Raw genomic sequence first — 19,567 nt, 5'->3', positions numbered from 1 at the left:
CACACATTATCTCAGAGCTCATTCTGATTATGTCAAGAAATGTAAGAGGTGTGCCATGTGAACACCCCCATCTGTCCTCTCGGGCTCGCACATGTTCAGGCAGTTTGGTTTTAGTGTTAAATGTGTGAGGTCTTCTGCTGCTGCTTCCTGCAGTCTCTGTGCTTTCGGGCTTTTCTCACACTAACTGCCGTCTCTTTCTTTAACGCTGCCAAAGTCCCAAAAGGACGTAAAAAACACAAAAAGCACAAAAAAGCCTTGAAGAAGCTGAAACGACATGACCACAAAGAAGGTGAGTTTCACATTTTCACTGAGTTTGTGCTTAAAAACAGGTGTGTGGTCCTTTTGTTTGGATCAACCAGAATCATCTTACTCAGCTGGGAGATGCTGTTGTTCTGGAAATATAATCTCATAAATTGTAATAGAGCGAGATTATCCTTTAACTTATACCATTAATGAAGCGTACTTTTATCATTCAGGGAGGCGGCTTCAGATTCAGCATTTTTATAAAGTGGTTGATGTAGAGTATCGGTATTACGAGAGACAACAGTCTTCATAAGATAAGATCTTAAACAATACAGTGCCAACAGAAACGTACCTTCCAGTTTAAATAAGGTGTGTGCATTCACTTTAATGTTCTGAAGCCACTTCTCTTACACACTGGGAGTCTCTCTTCTGACAGGAGTTAGGCAGACCGCCGTGCAGCGTTCCCTTTTTAGGCTGTTAGGTTGTTAAGTGATGAGCTGGACCTGAATAGAGCGCACTGTGGAGGACCTAATTCCTAATTTGTGAATACTTGACTCTTCCTGTGACGTCTCTGCTCCTTCTGTCTCTCTGATCTTTGAGCTTTTGCTAGCTGCTCTGTTGAACTGCACTGCTGTCCCTTCTACCTTACCTCACAGGTGTGTCTGAGTCACTACAGTTCTGTTTTTAAGCTGAACAAACTCAGCACTGCAAACAGTTGTTTATACAGGTTCAGTCAAATAATTTTTTTAGTAGGCATTTTTCCTGTAAGGCCCCAATCACATCACCGGTTGGCGACCCACCCAGAAACCACTGGTTTCTAAGGGAAAGTGAGTGAAAAACCTCGGCTTTGTAGTGGCCCCATGAGGTCACCAACAGCTCTGTGTGACAGGGACTTCAGGGACTGTCTCTTTACAGTCTAGTCCATTTGGATGTTTTGAAGTTTATGCAGTGTGTTTTCAGATTTCAATTCTGGTAATGGTGTTCAGTGTTACTTAATATGCCAGGTGGTACCACCACCCTGCAGCCACCCGGTCACTGTGATCCACAGGAAGTGTTGGTCCTCAAAATATTACATTAAAAAAACTGAAACGATAGATTTGACCAATGATACTTTTATAAAAATTTGAGAAAGATTGTAGTTTTATTGTTAATCATTTTGGCCATTTCTATACGGTAGTGAAAATCTGATCTTTGAAGAGAAAATCAGATTTCTTAAGTTACATATTGGTTTGTTGGAGCTTCCTTTTTTAAGCTCAGAATCTTTTTATGAATGAACAGAAACACACCATCTGTATCTGGCGTGAAGTAAAAATTGCAAGAAAGTTTTTTACTCGCTCTTCCTGGTTGTTTCAGACAAAACCAAGGAAGAAAAGAAGGACACGTTTGCGGAGAAACTGGCCACTCAGGTGATTAAAAACCTGCAGGTGAACATCAGCAGCATCCACTTGCGCTACGAAGATGATGTAAGTACTGATCCAGGTTCAGATCCGGGTAATGGTAAGGTTAAGGTGAGTCAGCTCATGTGTGCTCTGTTTTGTTTTAGCTGTCCGACCCACAGCGCCCCCTGTCTATGGGTGTGACGCTGTCAGAGCTCAGCCTTAAGGTAACACATACACACACGCTGACACACACACTTCCTGCTACCTGTGTGGTTGCTGTTGATACATCTCTGTGGTTTCTTTGATGGTTTTTTTTTTGTTTTTTTTGTTTTTTTTTCTTAAGACCACTGATGCGACCTGGAAAGAGTGCATCCTGAATGAAGCCGCAAAGATCATCTATAAGGTGACAGATGCTCTGCTTGCCCTCTAATTCTATGTTCCTTGTTATCTGGTGTTTGTAAGCTTCAAGCTTAAATTGCATGTCACATGTGTGAAGAATGCAGAAGAGCTCATCGGTCATGTGATGTGGATCGATCCATGATTTTGATTGCTGCTGTTCATGTGTTTACTGCAGCTCGGCAGTCTGAAGTCTCTCTGCGCTTACTGGAACGTCAACAGTCCGATCTTCTACAAAGGATCGTGGGAGGACATCGTGGTGAGTGGGAACAGAGTCTTCTGATCTAATTCTTAATTAACAATAAAAAGAATAACAAGAATAAAACATAAATAATAAAATAAATGATAAGTGAACAGAGATAATCAGATACAAACATCCTGGAATCAAAACACGGGTCTTTCCGCCGGACTACTTCAGGATTTAGATTGTAGATTTGGGTTTTTAATTTAATAAACCTTTACCTTCATATCTTTTGTGAATTTCTTCTGACTTACCGGACTGCAGAGTACGTTCTTATTCTAAGACATCTAAATGTTAACTACAGCTATAAGCTGTTGCTTAGTCCTAGACCTTTAATTTAATTTGAGCAAATAATGATGTAATCTCCATCATTTTGTGAGAAGAGTCGTGCAATAATCCCTTTGTTGGTTACAGCCATAAAAGGAGACACTGTAAGTTGCATTAATTTTAACAGTTTGCAAGATGAGAGCCACAAATGTACATAACTGTCAGCCGAGTGACCCTAATTCTGTTGTCGAAGGAAACATTCATCATCACTCATCGTCTGTCTCCTCCTCTCGTGCAGGGCCAGCTAAAATCTGGGATTTGCACTAAAGACCAGGAGCTTCCTCACTATCAGTACAGTGAGTTCAACACTTCTTTTGAAAGGAGGAACAGCATTCACATAGTTCAGCCTCCCTGTTGTGTTGCATTTCTGTATTTACCGTTTTACTTTCAGTGAAATCCACACAAATCTCACCCATAAATATTTTTCTCCCTGAAGTTTTCAAACCAATCTTCGCTTCGGCTAAAATATGCATCAACCCGAGCGCTGAGCTGGAGCTGAAGAGTCCAAAGGCAGATCTTCAGCTGGAGGTCCAGAGCATTGCCATCGAGATGACCAAACCACAGGTAATATGAGACCAAGATGGAAGGCGTAGACAGGTGAGACGGTTCTCTAAACGTTCGCCTCGGTTTCCTGTACAGTACCTCACCATGGTGGAGCTGCTGGAGTCCATTGACTGCATGGTGAAGAACGCCCCCTACAGGAAGTTCAGGCCGGACGTCCCAGTCAAAGGAAATGCCAAAGTCTGGTCAGTTTGTAAAGATTACAATTCGGAGATGAACAGTGGACAAAATCGACTCAGAAACTCACGAATATTTGTTTCCTCTGCCTCTCTCAGGTGGAAGTACGGCTTCAACAGCGTTATGGAGGTCCACGTCCACCCCCGTTCACACATGTGGTCCTGGTCTAACATCAAACATCATCGGGAGAACCTGAAGGCTTACAAGAACGCCTACAAGACCAAACTGCTGAGCCAGGGCAAAGTGAGCCAGGAGACTGAGCAACAAGTCCAGGTAAAGGTGTCTGTACAGCAGCGCCAAGCTTAAACAGAGCACACGCCCAGCAGAAACCACAGTCGCTCACATGTAGCTGTGGTGGCGAGTAAATTCCCGTCAGAGCTAACAGTGTCACGTGGAAATTTCCTCTCCACCAAGTACACAAACCACTCTGCTGAAGATGAAGTAACTTAAGATCACATGTGTGTGATTTCTGTTTTTGTGCATTTTTCAGGAATTAATCTGTATGTTACTAAATGTAACTAATGAACCCTAATTATGAGTATTTTGCCTGCCAGTAAGAGCTCATAAAGAAGCTGAACTTTGCTCACCTGCACCTGCTGCTGTTTCCCTGCTGTTTGCTCCTCCAGAATCTCGAGAAAGTTCTGGATGTGTTCAACATCACTCTGGGCCGACAACAGGCACACATGGAGGTAAACACAATGACTGGAATTAAACCAGAGGAGAGTTCAAGCCGACTAATACACCCTGTGCTCGTCTTCCCCCCGCAGGTGATCAGATCAGGACAGAAGGTGGCGGCGAAGAAGGCGGCGGCGGGACAAAAGCAGGGAGGAGGTTTCTTCAGCAGCTTATTTGGGAAGAAGGCTAAAAAGGAGGAGCAGGCGCCAGAGGAGAGCAAAGAGCCAGAGAGTAAGTGATATTCAGATTCGCCTTAAAAACCTCGCTCTGTCCAAACTGACGGCTGAAAGTGTGTCTGCTGTTGTTCAGGTTCAGGACTCGACCAAATCATGACCGCAGAGGAGAAGGAAAAGCTGTACACAGCCATCGGGTACAGTGGCAGCTCTCACAATCTGGCTTTACCCAAACAGGTAAACACACCTGCAATCTGCATGCTTGTGGGCTTTATAGTTCAAGTTTCCCATTGTTGCCTTTAGCACCCTTATCACCGCAAACTATATCCAAGTAAACACTCAGTTTTAATTATCCTGTTGTAAAAATCTGATACTTGGATTAACTGTGTGAGGTGTCTATGCAAAGAAGCATTTTTACTTTTAAATATTCTACACGCTTCTACAATCATGCAACAGCCAGCTACAGCATCCTCACTCAGCGGCTGATTAATTATAGACATTTTATTTGTTTTTCATCATTTACACGCCCACAAATGTCAAATGAAGCGCAGATTTAAAAATACCCGACTTTACTTGAAGCAGGACCCAGACTTTGTGGTAACACTGAGCTGGCGTGAACTTGTCTGTTTCAGTATGTAGCTGTGATCGTCAATTTCCAACTACTGAGGACTTCGGTGACGGTCAGAGAGGAACCCAATGTACCGGAGATCCTCAAGGTCCAGATGATCGACCTCAAGACAAAAATCTCTCAGAGGCCCGGAGCTCAGGCCATCAGGTCAGGGGTTTTTATTTTACACGCATGAAATAAATCAACCTGCTGAAATACTCTAGTGCTTCTTTTGGTGGAAGGTGTTGTCTGTTTAAATTGCTCGGGGTATCCATGTCAGTCTGACTCGTATTTGTGTTGACCCTGCTCTGCTGCAGGGTGGAGACGACCTTGCAGCACTGGTTTGTTACTGGTTTGCAGCAGCAGGGGGCGACGCCCTCACTCATCGCCTCAATGGGCGATTCGTCCTCGTCTCTGCTCAGCGTTTTGTTTGAGTTGAACCCCGAGGAAAGCACCGGTGACCAGCTGCTCAGAGTCAAGTCTCAGCCTGTGGAGATCATCTATGATGCGGTAATCGTTATGATCACGTTTGCCTAAGATCACCTTTCACAGTGAATGAAAGCTGCTTCTCTTTCATATGTTACGTTCATTTAGTTTCTATTAGTCTTACTGGTGTCTGTTGCTGCTTCTTCTTCTTCTTCTTCTACAGTTTTAACCCATTAAAGTGTCTCTGGGAAGTCAAAGATGGTTGTTTCTTATGACTCCTGTCTCTCTCTCTGTGTTTTTATCCTTCAGCTGACAGTCAACAGTATCGTCGACTTCTTTAAGACAGAGAAAGGTCTGGATCTGGAGGTCCTGACCACGGCCACACTCTCCAAACTGGAGGAGATCAAAGAGAAAACTGCCACAGGTCAGTAACTATTTTCTGTTCAAACCAGCAGTTACGGTGAAGGAGGTGAAGAGGTTCGGTAAGGTGGCTGTTGTCGTCACGGCTGAACATGTCCTGTAGTCTTATGATGATCAGGACTATTCGGTCCATACCAGGACTTTGAGGGATTCATGTCTCTGCAGGTTTGTCTCACATCATTGAGACCAGAAAGGTCCTGGACCTGAGGATCGAGTTGAAACCGTCCTATCTGCTGTTGCCAAAGTCGGGCTTCTACAGCAGCACGTCAGACCTCATTATCGTGGACTTTGGCTGCTTCCAGGTCAGTCCTTTTAGTTTTACCCCTGCTTTTAAGATGAAAATACCTTTTTTTTTTTTCTTTTTTCTTTTTTTAAATATTTTCATGATGATTTCATGATTATTTATTTTCATGATGATACGCAGTTTCTTTAATATTCTCTAACTATAAAAATAATAGATGTACACATACTGACCTTAAGAAAAAAAATCAGCTGTATCTCATAAAAATTTCCATTTTGTAGAGATTAACTTCTGGATATTTTACAGTTTTTTTCCTAAATTCCTGGTCTGCTTGGGTTTTTGCTTTTATAGAACTGGCCTCATAAATGTTTTGTGGTTTGACCTTACAGCTTGTAGTGCAACAGATAAGACAGCATGAGTGTTTACAGGCCTGCACTACAGCCTGTCACTTAACACTAGTGTGTATTTGTTGGTCTGTAGTTAAACAGTGTTGATCAAAGTGGCATCCGGTCGTCCACTTCCTCCTTCTCGTCTCTGGAGGAAATCATGGATCGAGCCTATGACAGATACAGCATGAAGCTGAGCCGAGTTCAAGTGCTCTACAGCAAGTCAGGTACATCAGCGCACAACAACAGAGCTACACATACACAAAAGTGCAAGTAATGAATACATATAAGGCATATAAGTACCAGCTCATTTACCATATTTATGTTAATGAGCAGTAGAACAGGTGTACCTAACAAAGTGGCCAGTAGGTGAACTGTGTTTTCAGATTACATCTGTTATCATTTTTACTTAATTTGTCGTGACCTGATTGCAGGTGAGGCTTGGAAGGTAGCACGGCAGCAGGGTTCATCATTCCAACACATCCTCCAGCCGATGGATCTCACTCTCAATTTGGCCAAGTGCATGGTGGAAAAGGATGCCAGGATGCCCAGGTATGATTCCCACCGGTGAACAGGTGTTCAAATTCTCTGCTGACTCGTCTGCGCTCACCTGTGCACGTTATCCGAATCATTTCTGGCGTTTCAGGTTTAAGGTATCGGGCGAGCTGCCTTTGCTACACGTTAAGATCTCAGACCAGAAGATCCACAGTGTCCTCGAGCTGGTCGACGGCATCCCTCTACCCAACGTGGACTCCTCGCCATCCACCCCAACACAGAAGGTACGTTTGGTACAGACCGTTCGTCTTGCAGCTATGCACTGATATAGAAAGGATATATTCGGATTAGAGGAGTGAGTGATGATGGAAACATCAGAGCAAAAACATTTGGGGAGTGGTAGAGTCAGATGAAAGTTTGGGGAGTGATGGGGAGGTCAAGGGTGAGGACTGAGGGATGTTAGAGGGGTGTTTTGGGTAGTGAGAGTTACCTGCACTTCGATATTGAGCTGACCGTGTTTTGGCGATTCTTGTTGCAGGTCTTGCCGTTGGTGGAGGTGAGACCGCGAGCACTGGACCTTCACCCCACCCTCCTCGACTCCATGGAAATGGGTAAGTGCTTGGTGCATTTCGACTGACTATTGTTTGTTTTTTTTAAATTAAAAGCTTTAAAGCTACGCTGTACGACGCTGCGGGCTGTGACTGATGCTGTCGTGCGTAATTTATGTTCAGATTCGGATGAAGACACCAGTGAGAAATCAACAGATGAGGATCATCAGCGCTCGACTGTGGAGGATCTCACTGATGTTCACTTCAAGTTTGAAGTCAAAGAGGTGTGTGTATGTTTGGCTCTCATGTGAGGTCATCATGTGATCCATGAGGAGGGGGTGGGGTGTCCTAATGTTAAATGGGAACCTGTGACCGAGCAGCGCGTGATGTGTTCAGGTGCTGGTGGAGCTGACCCGGCAGGTGGAACAGGAGAAGACTTTCCTGTCCTTCAGTATCTGTCACCTGGGAGCCGAAGGGAAGAAACGAAGTTTCGACCTGAGCGTCACCTCGTATCTGCAACGAGTCATGCTCGACTACTGCGACCTGCCAGGTAACACAGATGCTGTTAACATCATAATTGAAACTTATGATGCTACTTCTTTTGTGCCGTGTACCTGTTCATAGTCTCCATTTGTAGTCATGATGTTTTTGTTCTGGTTTTAAAAAAAATGTGTTTTTGTTGTTTCAGGTGGTACAAAACAGCCTCTCCACCTGATCAGCTCCTCGGAGCAGGGCGCCAACCTGCTGAAGGTGGAGTTCATCAAGGTAAGACTAAACACATCACCAGGTCCACAGCGTGGTCTACGCGTAGCACTGGATCTCACTGCTGGTGATCCTGCTCCTCAGATATTTCACTCATTTTAGGGCATGGACACACTTACACTGCTAATGCAAATAGTATTTGAATTTTAGCACATTATTAATTAGTATTATTTATTTATTTATTTTTTTAATAAAAAAAATCCAGAGTACTCCCAGTACAGCAATGCTTAGTTGTTAAAGTTTAAACCAAACAGTGGGACAGCTTAGATTGTATACACCTTAATATTAACAGTTACCAGTATACAAGTGCGATCTTCTCGTGGATGTCCATACGGTTTCCTTCATGTCGTGTATTTTTAGATCTCTGTGGAAATCCAGCTGTTTCCACTTGTACTCCTCCACTGTTCCAAAACATGATCCTTGAACTTTATTTTTAATTTTTCATATCAATTTCAATTCAGTTTTATTTATACAGCGCCAAATCACCACAACAGTCACCTCAAGGCGCTTTATATTGTTATGTAGACCCTACAATTATACCCAACAGTCATATGACCCCCTATGAGCAAGCACTTTGGCGACAGTGGGAAGGAAAAACTCCCTTTTAACAGGAAGAGACCTCTGACAGAACCAGGCTCGGGGAGGGGCGGGGCCATCTGCTGCGACCGGTTGGAGCGAAAGAAGGAAGACAGGGTAAAAGACGTGCTGTGGAAGAGAGCCAGAGATTAATAAGAAGTATGATTGAATGCAAATGTGTGTGTCTATTAACACATAATAGACACACACATTTGGGGCAGGTCACAATCATGTAGTAAGTGGGGTCGTGGTGGTGAGTGAAGATTGTGTTGATGTGACCAAAAATGGCCCAGAACACCACAGTTCAGATCGTTTTGCCTGGCGCTGTATCAGTCCTGTAACATACTCAGAATCGGCCTTTTATCCAGCAAACAGAAACATGAACCCGCTGAACGTGTTTTTGTGTCTCTGTGGTTGCAGGCCGACCCCAGCGGTCCCAACTTCCAGACACTGTTTGAAAACACTGAGCAGACGCTGAAGGTGAGTGGGCCAGCGGTTCTTTTATTCCACTGTTAAAATCAGCGTTTAGTCATTCAGTTGGTCATTCAGGGATTATTTCCTGTCCAGGAAGTGCTTTAAAAATTGTGGGTTCAGATGTTTTATCTCTGAAACAAATAGTGGCTCACAGGTCATGATGTCATGCTTCCTCTCGGGTGTCTCCCTGCTGCTGTTTCAGGTGGAGTTTTCCTCTCTGGACTTCCTCCTTCACACTAAAGCTCTGCTCTCAACCATCAATTACCTGAACAACGCCATGCCGTCACAGTTCAGCGGAGACAAAGAGAAAGATGTCAAAAAGCAGGTGGAGAAGACGGGAAAGAGCCGGAGAGGTGAGGCTTAACCATCTGGTTACAGGTGTGTCTTGAATATTCTTCATCTAATAGGATTCTCGTTCTCTGCAGTATCTAAAGGCGCTAAGGATGCAGGAATATTCAATTTCAAGTTGTCCGCCATGTTGGGTTGTTTCCACGTGGAGGTGTGTGATGACCGCCGTAGCATCGCTGACATCAGAGTCCAAGGTGCGAACACCTGAGCTGAAGTGAGAGTTGAAAGCACGGGCACGCTGACGGCACACGATGAAGCATAAATTGTTGTCATGTGACCTCCCTGCAGGAATCGACGCGTATGTGTTGGTGCAGCCGAAGGAGACGGAGGTGTTCGCACGGCTGCGAGACATCGTGGTCACAGACGTCAACCCCAATACCATCCACAGAAAGGTCTGCAGCGGGAAAACTTGCTGGAACACTTTCATGTTTCCACAGTGTATTTGTACATTTGATATTTTTGTGTACTGTTCATATTTATGTAGTGCCGCAGAACTGTGCACCTCACCCCGCTTTCTTTCCCACAGGTCAGAGTAGGAGATGCTCTGTGTCTCATTGTACATGTGTATAGTGACAATAAAAGGCATTCTATTGTATTCCATTCTAAAGACGGTAGAAAGACAGAGTTCTCAGATCATTAAGTAGGATGTTTAACATTGATTTCAAGTGGATTACTCATTTCCGGCTCTATATTTTCATTCTTGAAATCCTGTAATCTTTGTTGAGCCTGAAACAAGCTGCTTAACTCCCCTTCCTTTCAGGCCCTGCCTCTCATAAGCAGGAAGGTTTTAACAGCATTAACTGTCAGCCACAGCTGGTTCCCCGAGACAACCATAACAGAGAGATCCATTCTCACTGATGTCATACAGATCCAGGAGTGAATATAAGTTGTCTAAAGCAGAGGTTTTCAAGCAGTCTGAAGCCTGAGCATCTGTCATAGTAACAGTATACGTGCCACAATATATGATCTGATCTGCTTCAGAAAAGAAGCTACTTTAGAAGTTTGTGTGCATTTAAGTGTCTGTGTTTCTCTGTAAAAAGTCAGCTGGGATCTTTCAGTACTAGGATAAGTTCTGTACTCAGTCTCGAGTTATGAAACGTGCCGCTGTGGTCTTTTTCACCCTGCAGGCAGTGTCCATCATGGGTGAGGAGGTCTTCAGCTTTAAACTCTCTCTGTTTCCCGGGGCAACCGAGGGTGACGGCTACGGCGACATGTCGAAGGTGGACGGGAAGGTCACCCTGCGCCTGGGCTGCATCCACATCATCTACCTGCACAACTTCCTCATGTCTCTGCTGGTAAGGAGCGTCATATTTCTCTACACATTCAGCCCGGACCTCCACACAGACGATCCCTAAAAAGCCAGATGACTGTTGTCTCTGTGTGGAGGCCGTCGGGCTCCTGGTTATGGTTGCCCTCCTGATTGTGATGTTACTTATAGGTTAACATATAAATACACAAATGCATGTGATGCGCACACGCACACTTTTATTCTTGAACACATTCCTGTAAGCACACATTTCAGTGTTTAAATGCGATGTGAGCTCTTCTTTCATTTGGCTTCTCAGTCCGTTCCTATATCGAAGTATTAGTTTCCTTTTCATTTGTTGTGAGTGTGTTGCGTTTGTTTCTGTGCTCTTCAACTTAACACAGTCACTAACTACAGAACTGTAGTCTTTGCCTTTGTCTGTGTGTGACCAATGTCCTCTATGATCCAGCAGTCCACGCTCACACATCTGCAGAGCTTCAGGCGACGTCTGCGTCTCCTCTGGTCTGCAGCACAAACAGGGTTTCAGCTCAGGATACCGTGAACAGTCTGACATGCTTCCTAATCAATCTACGTTATATTACCCGTAACACCGTGTGGCCCAAATCTCACCCTGCCGCTCTGTGATCAGTGTGAACTCATGGGCGGTCACATTTGCAGCTGCTGCAGGATTTCTTACGTAGGAAATGTGGTCAAAGTCCTTTACAGAAGCAGCTCTCAACACTTGGCAGCAATTTTGACATGCCTCTAGGATATCAATTAAGCATTTATACTTAAAGTATAAGAATATAATATAAGAAAAAACATATTTTTTTGCTTCAACTTCTTTTTCGTATTCAAGCAGAATTTCCAAAATTCTCTGCTTTGCCTTATCTCCTGTTCTTCAGAATGAAAATTAGCATGAGCTTTTTCACAAACATGCAGTTGATTTTATTTATTAGTGAGGCAGTCCTTGTGAGATGAATACATGAAACGTCCCTCTGTAAGTCTTTGAAGTCTCCTCCGTATCAGAACACAACCGCTGCTGCTCCTTAATGGTGGTCTATAACCCCATTCCAACCTTTGATTAGTTAATTTTGAATTTCATTTTATGTGGTTGACCTCTGCAAAATGCACAGAGTTGCCTTGGGTAGGGATGGACAGAAATCGGCTCCGTGTCACTCTGAAATGAAACTGTATTGTACTCTGTGTACTGTATGTACAGTTGCTTTTGATTGCCTGCAGCTGTCACTGTAATGTGTGCAGGACAGTCCTCGGGAATCGGCTTTAGTTTAAACTCGGTGAACTTCTCTGATGTGTTTGTGGCTGTGTGTACTGTAGAGTCCAATCAGAGATGTCTTGTTCCCTGTTGCATGACTTTTCTCTGCAGTTTGTTGTCTCTCATCTTTCTTGTCTTGTTGATGTGTTTTGTTCTTGCAGGCTTCTTTTAGCTTTCAGTATACATCTGGTGACGAGGTACAGCATCCAGCATGCACCTCTGAACTGCACAAAACCTTCTGCTTTAGCTTCACTCGACAACACCGCTGCACCCCCAGCTTAAATATCATCAGGTGTAACGTCCCAGAGGGACCCCGTCTCTGTGAGCGGATTAACCCCCGCCTCTACCTTTTACTTGTTGGTCGTAGACGCGGGTTAATCTGAATGACACAATGTGACAAGGTTTAACTTTGAGGGAGAAAGGAAGTGACAAAAAGACAACTTTAAATATACTCTCTGCTCATGCTTTCTTTGACCAGCTCCTCATCACATCTGTGGTTATTTCTCATTTCATAACTTTAGAGAATATGAATCCGTCTGACCTCAGATGACACATTGTCCTTAACTCATAAACAGAGTGATGATTAACTGACTATACTGCAGGGGTGAGCAACTTCAGGCCTTGAGGGCCGGTGTCCTGCAGGTTTTAGATGTGTCCTTGATCCAACACAGCTGATTGAAATGGCTAAATGACCTCCTCAACATGTCTTGAAGTTCTCCAGAGGCCTGGTAATGAACTAATCATCTGATTCAGGTGTGTTGACCCAGGGTGAGATCTAAAACCTGCAGGACACCGGCCCTTGAGGCCTGGAGTTGCCGACCCCTGGTATAATGGATCATCTATTTGGAACCAGTTTCTTTTTTTATAAATTAAAATATAGAAAGAAGTAAATAAGGAAGTGTATTCATATGTTTAAGAAGCAGGAAACTCATTTCAGTCTTTTTACAAAGCCTGAGCTCAACCTGATGCTTCCTGGCAGAGCGATGGCAAAATTGTCACTATTAAAGCAGTTAAACTTAAAATCAGCTTTACTAAATACAAACTTCAGCTGTTGGATTTCACAAAACTGCACAGGGCTTGCTTCACTTTCATTTTTCTAAAATGCTACTTTTAATTTTAATTGTTTCATTATCCTTTTGTTTGTCCAGGTAAAATCTCTTTTCCAAGAGCAAGCAGGACAAGAGGGCAGGCGTAGGGTGTAGTTATCATATTGGGCATTTATATTCGTTGTCAATGCAGTTTTATGGATTTCTTTAGGGTGCGTTCACTATCTGATTTTGCAGTATAAAGGGAAACTCCACCTGCGTGAAATAGAAATCCCGGCGGTTACAAATTGTTGGATAGTTGACAGTTCAGCAGAATCATCCTCAGTGAGCGTGTTTCCACCTGTGATTGTTTGCATATTTTACCAAAATTCCACCAAACTGTTACTGAAACAAAGCACATGAGACTGAGACAGGGAGTCCCCCAAAACCCTGAACGCCACCCGTCTGAGACCAGGAGATGGTCAAAACAACCGCTCTGAATGTTTGGCAGTGTGAGCACGGACACAGGGAGAGATGACAGAAGGAGGAATGCTTTTCATGCACCACATCTGACAGTAATCAGAGCTCACGTCCTCCATATGTGCTATGCAAATCACTCAGCTGCCCTCATTATCCCCCCACACCCTCACTGCCACCCCCCCGTCAGTCACATGACCTTTGCCTGTGTGACGTCTCCTTAAAAGGAGTTTGACCTTCATTCTTGTTTCATATGTCAGTCGTGATATGAACCTTTTAACTTCTACACTCAGCTCGATATTTACAATATTAAACCCTCTCAAAAAATGTAACTAATGTAGTTTCTACGTCTTGATTTCAACTCGTGAATTTAAGTGTTAGCTGATGTGTAAATGCAGCAACTTTAAAGACTGCCATCAGCATGAGGTTCATATCCCTGGGAAGGTTTGTGAAACAGAAATGAACCTGTGCACTGTGCAGACAGTGAACGCCTCACATTGGCCCTTCTGACTTGCTCCCTCATGGCGTCTCTCTAAGTCTACTCCACATCTGGGGAGTCCATCATCTTACACCTGATTGCTTTTGTTCTTCAGATGTTCGTCGACAACTTCCAGACCGCTAAAGAAGCTCTGAGCGCCGCAACTGCTCAGGCAGCAGAGAAGGCCGCGTCGAGTGTTCGAGACTTTGCCCAGAAGAGTTTCCGTTTGTCCATGGACATCAAGCTGAAGGCCCCACTCATCATCATCCCCCAGTCCTCCACCTCCTATAATGCTCTGGTGGTGGATCTGGGTCTGATCACGGTGGGAAACAGCTTCTCTCTGCAGCCGGCGGAGGGTTTCCCTCTGCCAGCTGTGGTGGAGAAGATGGATGTCCAGCTGACGCAGCTGAAACTGTCCAGGTAACAACAGAAGAAATGTGAATAAACTCAATTCAATTCAATTCAATTTTATTTATAAAGCGCCAAATCACAACAAAAGTCGCCTCAAGGCGCTTTATATTGTACAATAGATCGCACAATAATAAATACAGAGAAAAACACAACAATCATATCATATGACCCCCTATGAGCAAGCACTTTGGCGACAGTGGGAAGGAAAAACTCCCTTTTAACAGGAAGAAACCTCCGGCAGAACCAGGCTCAGGAGGGGCGGGGCCATCTGCTGCGACCGGTTGGGGTGAAGAAGGAAAACAGGATGAAAGACATGCTGTGGAAGAGAGACAGAGATTAATAACAGATATGATTCGATGCAGAGAGGTCTATTAACACACAGTGAGTGGCTGGAAAGGAAAAACTCAATGCATCATGGGAATCCCCGGCAGCCTACGTCTATTGCAGCATAACTAAGGGAGGATTCAGGGTCACCTGGTCCAGCCCTAATTATATGCTTTAGAAAAAAGGAAAGTTTTAAGCCTAATCTTGAAAGTAGAGATAGTGTCTGTCTCCCGAATCCAAACTGGAAGCTGGTTCCACAGAAGAGGGGCCTGAAAACTGAAGGCTCTCCCTCCCATTCTACTTTTAAATACTCTAGGAACAACAAGTAGGCCTGCAGTGCAAGAGCGAAGTGCTCTAATAGGGTGATATGGTACCACAAGGTCATTAAGATAAGATGGGGCCTGATTATTTAAGACCTTGTATGTGAGGAGCAGGATTTTGAATTCAATTCTGGATTTAACAGGAACTGTCAAACTGTCTGTGAGCAGGGATGGAAGCAGTTCTGCTTTTGCTTAATTGTGTTTGTTGGTTTAAATACAGCTAAACTCAGGTTGTTTAGACCTCACTAGGATTTAGAAATGGCGTCGATGTGCACACCAGGAGATGGGAAATGTTTCTCCTCTGAGCTGCACTGAAATATGACGAAGGTCCAGTAGATAAAAACAGATTCCTGCTGTGCTTTCAGAACCACACTGAAGCGAGACTTCTCTCTGCCAGACATCGAGATCCTTCAGCCAATCAACCTGGAGCTGCTTGTCACCCGAAACCTGGCTGCTTCCTGGTTCTCTAAGATTCCCGGAGTCCAGGTCCAGGGAGTGCTCCGGTCCCTAAATGTAGGTCTCTCTTGTTTACTGTTGGCTGAACCAGGATTCAGACCGAGTGAGACATAAATCTTTGTGTGTCCATCAGATGAGTCTGGGTGAGGAAGACCTTGGTGTACTGATGAAGATTCTAGTAGAGAACATTGGAGAGGGGAACAAAGAGCACAGCATGGATGTGAAGAGACAGGTGGCCCAAGGTAAGTTCACTCTCACAGCACATGATGGGAAATGAAATAAGTTGGAGAAAAGTCATTTTCAACTTTTAAATTCAGACACAGCTGAAGTGATTATCTTTGGACTTAACCAGATCCTTACTCCAGTAGTACTGTGAGGAACCCAGGAGCAAGTTTTAACCATGTTATGTTCTATGACTTTCAAATTAAACAAATATCTAGTACTGCCTTCTTTCATCTGTACGATAAAATGTTGTCTGGTTCATTCAGCAAAAGGACAGAGCTGCAGGGACACATGTCTGGTGAGCAGGTGGTGGTGGGTGGAGACCAGTGTTTACTTTTTCAAGGCATTGAAACTGCACAGACGATGGCATGAGCATCCTCCCTCAGCAGCCTCGGAGCATTTCAGTAAAAGTTCATTTATCGCTAGTGTTAAAGTCGGGTCGCTTTAACAGCAAAGTTGATGTTTGAGCGGCCATGACGAGCAGTTCTTATGCAAGAACTTGATCGCTACTTTAATTAGTGAGACATGAAAAAGAAGATCTGAACACACATGCATGATTTTTAATCACCGCTTTGCTTCCACAGAGAAAGCAGAGCTTGCAGAGCAGCTGGTAGATGTGGTGTCATTACCATCAGCTTCTATTGGTGTGGTGGCCGCAACCAATGGAATTCAGAATGAAAACACCATCAGTGTTCTCCTCAACTTTGAAGTGGAAGAGGTACAAAATCTGCCAGAGCTCACAGTCTGACTCACTCTTCCTCTGTTTCAAGAGAACATCAGTCTGTGGAGACTTTAGAGTCTGAAAGATCATTCTCCGTCTGAACAGATACAAAATTTTGCATTCATTGTTGCTCCAACGTGTTGGCGCTCTGCTGTCATCTGAATGTGTTTTCTGCATCTTCTCTTAAGGTGCTTCTGACTCTGAAAAAGCCAAAGGAACAGAAGGAGTCCCCTTTCCTGGTCTTTCACGTCGCCCACATGGGCATTAACACAAAAGTCAGAAAATACGACATGTGCGCAGCAACATACATCCGGAAAATCGCCCTGAAGTGCCTCGAGTTCAAAGGTCAGAGCGTTACAGCACACCAGGGTTTACTGACACAAGTGTGTCTGTACTGGTTTCTTTGGTTGTGTGTGTGCGGTCAACCATGTTGATGATGTGACAGCTTTGGTCTCTTCTGGTTTAGATTCAAGTGGGGAGCCGCTGTGCCTCATCAGCTCTTCAGTCGAGTCTGGAGCTGAACTGCTCAAAGTGGAGTATTGTAAGGTGAGGTCACATGTGATCAGATTACCTGTTCATGCACGGGAGGTGGAGGCGAGAACTACGTGCGGGGTCGACGGTTTGAGATTCAGCAGTTTTTAATCAGCCTGAAATGTTTGTTTCATCAGGCCGACCGTGCCGGACCAAACTTCTCCACCATCTACAAAAACACCGAGCAGCTGATCAATGTGAGTCATAGTTCATCCACACACCTGCAGATCAGTACAGTATCACCTCTGCACATCTCATGGTCGTGTTGAACACTAAAGGAAATGCAAACTTGACTTTAGACCTGTTTGCACAGATCTAGTGTTACCAGGTTGATTTGTCTGATTTAGAAAAAACCTCCTGCGTCTGTGTTGTGTGCAGCATTTTCACACTGCATCAGCCACGCCTGCGTTTTACTCAAATTTACAACACAGACACAAAAAATGCTCCACGTCACGTCATCCTGCTCTGATAGATTTGAGCCTGTTCTTTCTATGAATGCCTCTCTACGCTGTCTAACAACAAAACCTTTATTTGTGACGAGAGGTAGAACAGGGAAACGTAACCTAACGAAATACCAGTTTGCACAGGACTGAAATGATCATGTCTGCTTTTGGCAAAATACCAATGATGAACGTGGCACCACGGGACTAAGATCTGTCACACATCCCAGGTGTTGCACATTTTTGAGAACCACTAAAATGCATCAGCTTTCCTCTTGGGTCGTAGGTGACTTTCACCTCACTCGACGTCATGCTTCACACCGAAGCTCTGCTGTCAGCCATTAACTTCCTGTCAACGGCGTTGTCATCCGGCGGCAGCGTTCCATCTCCAGAGAAAGAAGTCCGACCGAAGACGGAGGATAAGACGGTTTCTGCGAAGTCCAGTCAGTACCGCACGCGCACACACACACACGCACACACACACGCACACACACGCGCACACACACGCGCGCACACACACACACACACACACACACACACACACACACACACACACACACACACACACACACACACACACACACACACACACACACACACACACACACACACACACGTATAATGTGAGTCTGACCTAAAACTCAATGTCATGTTTTATGTTTCTCCTGCAGCTGCCCTGGTGTCACCTGTAGACTCTCAGGTCATAGACCTGAAGGTGGTCATGGCTCTCGGGGCCTTCAACGTCCTAGTGTGTGACCAGTCGTGCAACATGGCCGACATCAAGATCCAAGGTACTTAATCGGAGCCGAACTTTGTTTTCTGTAAGTTTTCACTACCAAACCTGATGTAACACACCTGCTGTGCTCCTCAGGTATTGATGGCTCGCTGCTGATGCAAGGACCTCAGACTCATATATCAGGCGGCCTGCGAGACTTCATTGTTCTAAACGTTGATCCCAAAAGCTTCCACAAGAAGGTCAGTAAGTTGTCTTATATAAGAATGCTTTAAGGCTCTTCCCTCCATTGTGTCAAAGCTCATAACGTCTTCATGCTTCCGTCACAAAGACTATCCCGATACCCCGGGACTGCTTCTTCCTGCCCTCTTGTGTTTGTGTTCTTGTGTGAGCTGACAGTTTCCCTCCGATCGTGCTTCAGGCCATCTCCATCGTGGGTAATGAGGTGTTCAGCTTCAGCATGAGTCTGACCCCTAACGCCACAGAGGGCGCTGGCTACACCGACACCTCCAAAACTGACGGCAAAGTGAAGTTAAATGTGGGCTGCATCCAGGTGGTTTACCTGCACAAGTTCTTCATGTCCCTGCTGGTGAGTCGCACATGATGATTGAAAGTTTGTAGAACTGTTTTTAGTTTGACCTGAGCAGCTTATCTGCATCTGGTTTGTGATTTGTGTTCCCTCCTCCCTGTTTGATTTACATAGTATGTTTTTCTTTCTCAGTATTAATGTTGTGATTTTTTTTTTTTTTTTTTTTTTTTATTCTTAATTTTTTTAATTTTCCTGCAGAATTTCACCAACAACTTCCAGACTGCTAAAGAAGCTCTGAGCGCCGCGACGGCTCAGGCAGCAGAGAAGGCCGCGTCCAGCGTTCGTGACCTCGCCCAGAAGAGCTTCCGTCTGTCCATGGACATCAACCTTAAGGCCCCACTCGTCATCATACCACAGTCTTCCACCTCCTACAATGCTCTGGAGGTGGACCTGGGTCTGATTACCGTTGGGAACAGCTTCTCTCTGCTGGATGTCACAGGATGTCCGCTGCCAGCTGTTATTGACAATATGGATGTCCAGCTGACGAAGGTGAAACTCTCCAGGTCAGTGAAACAAAGCCTCAAGGACTTGAGCCACAGGCAGAAAGGTTAATGGTGTTGACTAAGATTTTACAAATTGAAATGAAAGAATCTGAAGACTGAAATCCTTAATGTCAATAATGAAAGCTGTTCTTAGAACGGGACCTTAAAGGAAGTCTTAGGAGCTTAAAAAGATGGCGACTGGACTCCTTTAAGTCTGTTTCACCAAGAAGCTTCTTCAGTTTTTAAATGTTTTAGAACTGAAGGAAACCTCTTGGATGAGACGTGAGAGGTTTCAATGTCTTTTTAAGCTCCTAAGACTACCGTGACCTTTAGTGACTGAGAACCTACAGAGTCATGCAACCTTGGAGGAAGACCCAATCT

The 19,567-nt window shown here is 44.5% G+C and overlaps 1 protein-coding gene across 5 annotated transcripts in view; it reads left to right on the top strand.

Annotated features, from left to right (window-relative positions):
* The window catches only part of vps13c (vacuolar protein sorting 13 homolog C), a 50,305-nt gene that overhangs the window by 5,718 nt on the left and 25,020 nt on the right, over positions 1-19,567 (top strand). For 3 of the 5 annotated variants that reach the window (XM_039613626.1, XM_039613619.1, XM_039613634.1), the window contains 39 exons: positions 1,597-1,706; positions 1,787-1,846; positions 1,966-2,025; positions 2,197-2,277; positions 2,825-2,882; positions 3,023-3,150; positions 3,226-3,332; positions 3,423-3,597; positions 3,951-4,013; positions 4,092-4,230; positions 4,309-4,409; positions 4,805-4,947; positions 5,097-5,289; positions 5,515-5,629; positions 5,791-5,927; positions 6,347-6,479; positions 6,687-6,804; positions 6,899-7,031; positions 7,286-7,358; positions 7,479-7,579; positions 7,692-7,845; positions 7,984-8,060; positions 9,054-9,113; positions 9,310-9,460; positions 9,533-9,649; positions 9,744-9,847; positions 10,583-10,750; positions 14,073-14,377; positions 15,378-15,525; positions 15,602-15,710; positions 16,275-16,408; positions 16,600-16,756; positions 16,878-16,957; positions 17,080-17,139; positions 17,669-17,825; positions 18,054-18,173; positions 18,254-18,357; positions 18,537-18,704; positions 18,903-19,207. In XM_039613626.1, the coding sequence (XP_039469560.1) occupies positions 1,597-1,706; positions 1,787-1,846; positions 1,966-2,025; positions 2,197-2,277; positions 2,825-2,882; positions 3,023-3,150; positions 3,226-3,332; positions 3,423-3,597; positions 3,951-4,013; positions 4,092-4,230; positions 4,309-4,409; positions 4,805-4,947; positions 5,097-5,289; positions 5,515-5,629; positions 5,791-5,927; positions 6,347-6,479; positions 6,687-6,804; positions 6,899-7,031; positions 7,286-7,358; positions 7,479-7,579; positions 7,692-7,845; positions 7,984-8,060; positions 9,054-9,113; positions 9,310-9,460; positions 9,533-9,649; positions 9,744-9,847; positions 10,583-10,750; positions 14,073-14,377; positions 15,378-15,525; positions 15,602-15,710; positions 16,275-16,408; positions 16,600-16,756; positions 16,878-16,957; positions 17,080-17,139; positions 17,669-17,825; positions 18,054-18,173; positions 18,254-18,357; positions 18,537-18,704; positions 18,903-19,207 (4,906 nt within the window). Of the gene's footprint in view, positions 1-214; positions 290-1,596; positions 1,707-1,786; positions 1,847-1,965; positions 2,026-2,196; positions 2,278-2,824; positions 2,883-3,022; positions 3,151-3,225; positions 3,333-3,422; positions 3,598-3,950; positions 4,014-4,091; positions 4,231-4,308; positions 4,410-4,804; positions 4,948-5,096; positions 5,290-5,514; positions 5,630-5,790; positions 5,928-6,346; positions 6,480-6,686; positions 6,805-6,898; positions 7,032-7,285; positions 7,359-7,478; positions 7,580-7,691; positions 7,846-7,983; positions 8,061-9,053; positions 9,114-9,309; positions 9,461-9,532; positions 9,650-9,743; positions 9,848-10,582; positions 10,751-14,072; positions 14,378-15,377; positions 15,526-15,601; positions 15,711-16,274; positions 16,409-16,599; positions 16,757-16,877; positions 16,958-17,079; positions 17,140-17,668; positions 17,826-18,053; positions 18,174-18,253; positions 18,358-18,536; positions 18,705-18,902; positions 19,208-19,567 lie in introns of all 5 variants that reach the window. The other 2 variants (XM_031743691.2, XM_039613638.1) reach the window with 2 other exon arrangements.

Source organism: Oreochromis aureus, linkage group 1 (assembly GCF_013358895.1).
Source record: "Oreochromis aureus strain Israel breed Guangdong linkage group 1, ZZ_aureus, whole genome shotgun sequence".
Classification (NCBI taxonomy): domain Eukaryota; kingdom Metazoa; phylum Chordata; class Actinopteri; order Cichliformes; family Cichlidae; genus Oreochromis; species Oreochromis aureus.
The sequence above is the reverse complement of the archived record's forward strand: the minus strand, read 5'-3'. Positions and strand labels throughout refer to the sequence as shown.